The following is a 6,825-nucleotide window of genomic DNA, read 5'->3' on the forward strand; positions in this document are numbered from 1 at the left end:
TGTTTAAGTTCACAATTTACATTAAGAATCCGTTTGATTTGCTAAAAAAATAACAGATGAGATAATAAAAAAACAGTACTTTATTTAATTATTTCAATAACATAAATACCGGATAAATAACAATTCAAAGACAATACAAATCTCTAAATTTTGTTATTCACTAAAACCAAGTTACAAAATTTTATGTAAACAACTAATAACTCATAATACTCCTTTGTTATAACAATGTATCAAATGATATTATAATAAATAGATATGGAATAAGACTTTTAAGTGTCTTACTTCATATTCTAACCGTTGATTCTCCTCATTTAACGGTTATAATTTATTAATTAATTAGTTATTAATTTCAAATAAATGACAACCGTTAAATGAACGAAAATCAACGATTAAAATGATAAGTAAAACTTTTAAATCTTACACCAAAATCAAAAGATCCAATATTACTTTATTCAATCCATATGTATTACAACATTAGCATTTTCTTTTTCTTTTTTTTGCCCTCTAAGAATGTTGAAGACTTGGAGTTGTTAAATAAAACGATAATCATGCCCCTGGACCAGTACCGGTGGTTGGCCAGCGCACTGCACGAGCACAAAAAACACCAACTTTTTGTAGAGTATTTTTACCTATTGGCCCGAGTCTAAATTTTGATGTTTTTGTTTATTAAGGTACAAGGACTGTGACATCATAACTCGTGTTAGGAACATTCCTTCTTGTGAATGATCTCCTATGAACCTGAAAACACAAGCAAGACTTTTCCTTTTTCTTTAGTTTTCCATTCCTCTCACCTTTAAGTTCTACCCTCCATCCAACCTCTCTCCCAACCCCATATTCTTTTGAGTCATTGAGTGGGGTGGGAAGCTATGATATCAATACACTTATATCAATATATATAAAGTATTTATAAATGTGACACTATGTCTATGTCTTCTTTATATATCTTTTACTTGACTTTCTTGCCCTTCCATTCTACTCTTCTCTTTCTCTCTCTACACTTTCTTTGGGTAAGTCATCAACCTTCTCCTTTACCTGAGTCTACCCTTTCTTCTCTCTCTCTCTCTACAATTTTAGTCCTCTCAGGAGGTAGTTTAGTGTCATAATTGTGGAATGTAGCTTTACTCATTTTTCATGTGAAACCGTTCATGGTTGCTGGAACCTATTGAATAGTCTTCAATTACATCATTCTCTTAGGATACATTTACTTTGCCCAATTAATGCTCTAGCGGTTTTCTTCAATTACAGCATTTGGATGAAAATTGGGTAGAAAGGGTTGGTAGTAGAATTCACACTCACACATAATTTGCCATAAAAAAAAAAAAAACTTTTTTTTTTCTTTTCCTGAATTGGGTTCGTGGCAAATCAGGATCTGCTACTTTGGTGCTCCACAGTTTTGTCTTCTAGCTTCTGGAGTTTTCCATGGAGACAGATAACGGTGACACGAGGTCTAGGAAAATGGAAGATTATGAAGTGATTGAGCAAATTGGCAGGGGAGCATTTGGTTCCGCTTTTCTCGTTCTTCACAAGTCTGAGAAAAAGAGGTGAGAAAATGACACTGTTAACTGTTTCCTGTAACTGCTTAAACCATGCAACATAAATTATAGAAGATCCATTTTTTTAGTTAGAAAATGGATAACCCCATGAAGAAAAATTCAATCTTTTTTTATATTTTTGTGTTTGATTGTTGGAGTTGAAGCCTATAAAATTTGATAGCTTTTAGCTTTTCAACTTCAATTATTTCCTCTTCTGTGAACTGCTAAACCGTGCATCATGAAGTATTGGTGATTGATTATTTTTTTCAGTTAGATAATGGACAACCCAACAAAGAAAGTTTCAATTTTTTTTATTTTTTGTTTCTATTTTGAGAATTTCGTGTTTAATTGTTGGAATTGAAAACCCAGCCAATTCAATAGAGTTAGCTTGTCAACTTCAGTTTTTATTACTTTTCATGATGTCATCTCCGGTAGGTATGTGTTGAAAAAGATTCGCTTGGCCAAGCAGACAGAGAAGTTCAAACGTACAGCACACCAAGAGGTTGGTGTAACAAATCCTTCCATCTGATTCATATACTCAGTATCCACCGTGCAATTATTTATTTATTTATTTTAATATATTCTCTACTTTCCTGAATGATTGGACAAGCAATCCTTTTGCACCAAATTACTCACATTACTGTCTTATTTCTTCACTTTGTTTAATTTTTTGGTTCTTAATCTGTTCTAATAGAAAAAATAAGCAGTAAAAATCTATCTGTTTCCTACCATTGTTTGAGTCATACATGATGCTTGTATGAATCAACCCAGTTATTTGTACTGCTCAGTGTCTTTATATTTCTGTTCCATGATGATCTGTGAATATGCAATTGCTGGCTATGCTTCTTTCTGACTACAAATAAACCAGTTATCTGAATATGTAGTTAATTCAAGATGCAGCATCCCCGCTGCACAGAAACGGACAGTGACTTTAGTAAACTCACATTGAATTAATTTCATTGATGAAATCATGTAGCCGTAGGTGAAATGCTGCTCAATATTGTTTTCTAAAGTGCTGATCAAACTTACAGAGAAGAGGATATTTGTTTTGTGAATATTATTATGTTTACAAAATGCTGTGAACGACATATGACACATTGTTTTCGTTTTGAGCCAAGTGTCATCTTAATGTAGGTTTTGTGTAAATATATGAAAGTATTCTTAAATTTTATAATGATTTAACAGACTTCAGTGCTAAGAGGTTGTGTGAAGTTGAATTTGAACGATAACTTTCTGTATAGTCGCATAGTGACAAAATCTATCATACTGTTACAGATGAACCTGATTGCAAAACTAAATAACCCATACATTGTGGAGTACAAAGATGCTTGGGTGGAGAAGGTAGCGACATTATCTTTTTTTTTATTTTTTATTTTCAGTTGTACATTCATATAGAAATGAAAAATTAAGTTTGAAGATTTATAGATATATCAGCTTATTATGATGTTTATCACTCTTCATAGGCATGTTTCTGATATTTCATGTTTTGTAGGAGGACCATATATGTATTATAACTGGCTATTGTGAAGGAGGTGACGTGTAAGTAAAGTAATATCTGTTGGTAACACTGATTATTTCTTGCATAAATTAAGGATCATAGCTTGTTGGTTTTCAATTAATCTTGGTAGATAAGAAAACGTTTATTAGCAATCCACATTTAAATTGTTAACCTAAAAGCTTAAGCTATTAAATAAGGATCAAAGAATGGTTGTGATAACTCCTAACACATCCTTTCAGATGAAGGCCTACTGGACTTGTAATGTGGATTGTGGACATTACACAAATTTCTGTCTTCGACTGAAACTACACAAAACTTTATGTTGAATTTTTTCTATGGGAGAAAAGTGTTATACTGATTTTTAATTAATAGTCTGGGGATGACAAGTATTAAATTTTAGAGAGAGTCAATCTGATTTCTCTGTCATGTTAACGAGATCCTTGGCCTAGACCTAAAAGGTTAAGGTGTTAGAAAAGGCCCAAGAACCTTTTTTGAAACTCTGGCATAAGCATGTTTTCCATTAATTGCAGTATGACACCATATAGAAGCTTGATAGACAGAGATACCTATATGTTCATTTACTAATCTCAATCACATTCTAAATTTGAGATGAAATACACTTAGATACGAGATTTGGGATTCTGTGGTTCTTATGTATTTCATAAAAGATAGTATATATGCATGCATTTATATGCTACTGAGGAGAAACATAAACAGTGACATGGAGTCCTAATCATGGAACCTTGCATTCTTTGTGGAGCAGGGCTGAGAACATAAAGAAAGCTCGAGGATCATTTTTTCCTGAGGAGGTAACTAATACGGTTAATCTGCCATTCCTTAATATTTCCTTATATGAGTATTCCTTACCCACTCTGGATCACCAATTTCTCTTACAGAAGGTCTGCAAATGGTTGACTCAGTTGTTGATAGCTGTGGACTACTTGCACTCTAATCGTGTAATCCACAGAGATCTTAAGGTGTTACATATTCCCTTATCCTGATAAAGAAATCCTTTAAATGATATTTATATTAACACAACATCATTTAATTTCAGTGTTCCAACATATTCCTCACCAAAGACAACAACATTCGGCTTGGTATGAAGCATTATCCCTTGAAAGATCATCTTTGGCCTTCATGTACTCTGTTATCTAAAAGAATATATTTATTGCTTGGACCATACAGGTGACTTTGGTCTTGCAAAGCGACTTAATACGGAAGACCTTGCTTCCTCGGTATTGTATATATGTTTACTAAGTTAGCATTTATCTGATGCCTTCTTCAAGAAACTTAATTGTATTTTATTCCCTAGTAATGGACTATCATACCAAGCAATTGATGCTCTTCAGCTTAGAATAGATATTTCTGCCTATGATCCTATACTTTTTATGCATTGAACTTCTGATTATTATTATTAATGATCCTATACTAGATTCACAAAGTGATAGCTGCTTATCATTTGTACCCTTCTTATATTTTCTCTAGGTTGTAGGAACTCCAAATTACATGTGTCCTGAGCTCCTCGCTGATATACCCTATGGTTATAAATCTGATATGTGGTCTCTTGGTAAGGATCATGGATATCTTATTCTAATTGACGATGCTATATGATATCTGACCTTGTGTAAGAATGATATCTCTTTGTCTGTAAAGGTTGCTGCATGTTTGAGATTACTGCACATCAGCCAGCATTTCGTGCTCCGGTAAGAACTTGAACCATCTGCAGTTTAGTTTTATTAATGGAAATGTAGTCTCTGTTCTTTGATATATTTTAATCTAGCAAAATAATTTAAAAAAATGAATAAATGAATGAAACAGGACATGACTGGACTTATCAATAAAATAAACAGATCCTGCATTTCTCCACTGCCAATTGTTTATTCTTCCACACTGTAAGTAAATTCTTCAAACCATTCCTAGTCACACTGCTGTCATTATTTTTTTAACCTCTGCTTTTGGTCAATGATTTAAATTTTTTCCTCAAAGTGAATCCACATATATTTAACCAAGCAAAGTTTCCTAGTGAATTTTGCACGTATAATTGCATAAACTTTTTTCCCTTTCTTTCCCCTCTTTATATTTCATTATAATGATAGAATTGAAAGATGATGTCCTTGTAACAGGAAACAAATTATCAAGAGCATGCTGAGGAAAAACCCAGAACATAGGCCAACAGTGAGTTCAACTGAACCTATCTTGTATGATTAATTTTGGATGGAACTGTTGATTCTAATGCTGCTTCTCTTTGTTGACAGGCAGCCGAATTGTTAAGGCATCCGCATTTACAACCTTATGTTCTTCGCTGTCATAATGCATCATCTAATGTTCTTCCAATATATCCTATAGTTAATTTAAAGGATAAAACAAGAAAATCTTATAAATCTAGTGGTGGTAAGGACCATAGGGACAAAAAAGCAGGATTAGTAAATCATTTGGAACGGGTTCATCCAATTGAGGGAAATGGAGATGTACAGCCGAGCAATCTTCCTAAGGATGGCAAGGTTACAGTCTCAGCCTGTGCAGAAGATCACCTTGAGACAAAGATGGTTGATCTTACCAGCTACATAGTGGAATCTTCTACTAGTATTAGTGGCTCAAAAGATGGGTCAACAACATCTGAATCAACTATTTGCAGTGCGTGCAAGGAGGACTTTAAAAGTAGACATGCAAGGGAAACAGCTGACAGTGAGATCACTTCGAAGAGTACGCAAGATTCTGTGCATGAAGAACAAGGATTTTCTGCTGAACATTTTAAGAAATTAGAAGGGGTTGACATAAATGCAGTGACCACAGAAGTTGAAGATGCTTTTTCCAATGAAGGTTTTGATAATGCTGAAGCTCAGAGGGAAGATGGCAAAATTGAGGACTCAAGTAAATCAACAACGACCAGTGCAGACAGTAGTAGCACTGATAAAGATAAGTCCATTAATGAGGAAAGGCCATCACTAATTGTGCATCCTATATTGGTTGAACATGAAACTGAATCTGGAAACTGCTCAAAGAAAATTGAAAACCCTGATGCATTTAAAGAAGGCTCACATATGAACTGCTTGTCATCTGAAAGTAATAATACACTTCCAGTTAAGGATGATGATAGAGCAAAATCACACAGTATTTGTTCAACGCATAAAGAAGATGATAATGCAGTTGAGGATGATAAGACACCGACTGACATTTCATTCAGTGCACCTACTGAAAAAGGTGGTGATGAAACAATCAAGACGGTGTTGAATAGTCCTTGCCAGCAAAGAGCTGATGCTCTTGAATCTCTACTTGAGTTATGTGCTCAGCTACTTAAGCAAGATAAACTTGAAGAGCTTGCAGGGGTGCTAAGACCTTTTGGAAAAGAAGCTGTCTCATCCAGGGAAACAGCAATATGGCTCACAAAGAGCCTCTTATCCGCCCAAAAATTTAATCCTGAAACCTAGTTCATAAGTTAATTTATACATTATTGTGAGAAATGTGTATTTCAAAATGTCACATAAGTTTCTTCCTTCTTGATTGTTGCTTGCTTGAAGATTGGATACTGGAAAATAGCATGTCACATATTCTTTCCTGGTAAATGAATTAAATTATTTTTGTTAGGATGTATATTATTCACTGGTGTTTTCCTCCAGGTTATAGCCATTGATTGCTTGAATTTTGTCACGTCCCCTCCGAACTAAAAAATAACCATAAACTTGGAACTCATTGTTTTATTTATTTGGTTTATTTGTTAGAAGACATCCCGGTCCACATGACCATATTATTCTCATTATCTGGTGAATATTACTGTTACGAAGAGGAGCTCCACAC

General features: G+C 34.1%; 1 protein-coding gene across 1 annotated transcript; it reads left to right on the forward strand.

Moving 5' to 3' along the window:
- The first annotated feature begins 1,398 nt into the window (after positions 1–1,398).
- LOC133316008 (serine/threonine-protein kinase Nek6-like) lies at positions 1,399–6,581 on the forward strand. Its single transcript, XM_061517694.1, has 13 exons — positions 1,399–1,541; positions 1,968–2,034; positions 2,808–2,873; positions 3,025–3,071; positions 3,794–3,839; positions 3,927–4,007; positions 4,085–4,127; positions 4,216–4,265; positions 4,516–4,597; positions 4,684–4,733; positions 4,849–4,922; positions 5,154–5,205; positions 5,286–6,581. Exons 1-13 carry the CDS (start codon positions 1,420–1,422, stop codon positions 6,456–6,458), a joined length of 1,953 nt encoding a protein of 650 aa, XP_061373678.1. The 5' UTR covers positions 1,399–1,419; the 3' UTR covers positions 6,459–6,581.
- The last annotated feature ends 244 nt before the right edge of the window (positions 6,582–6,825 follow it).

This window comes from Gastrolobium bilobum, unplaced genomic scaffold (assembly GCF_033153095.1).
Source record: "Gastrolobium bilobum isolate Gb01-03AN ecotype WA unplaced genomic scaffold, APGP_CSIRO_Gbil_v1 utg12345, whole genome shotgun sequence".
NCBI classification, from domain to species: domain Eukaryota; kingdom Viridiplantae; phylum Streptophyta; class Magnoliopsida; order Fabales; family Fabaceae; genus Gastrolobium; species Gastrolobium bilobum.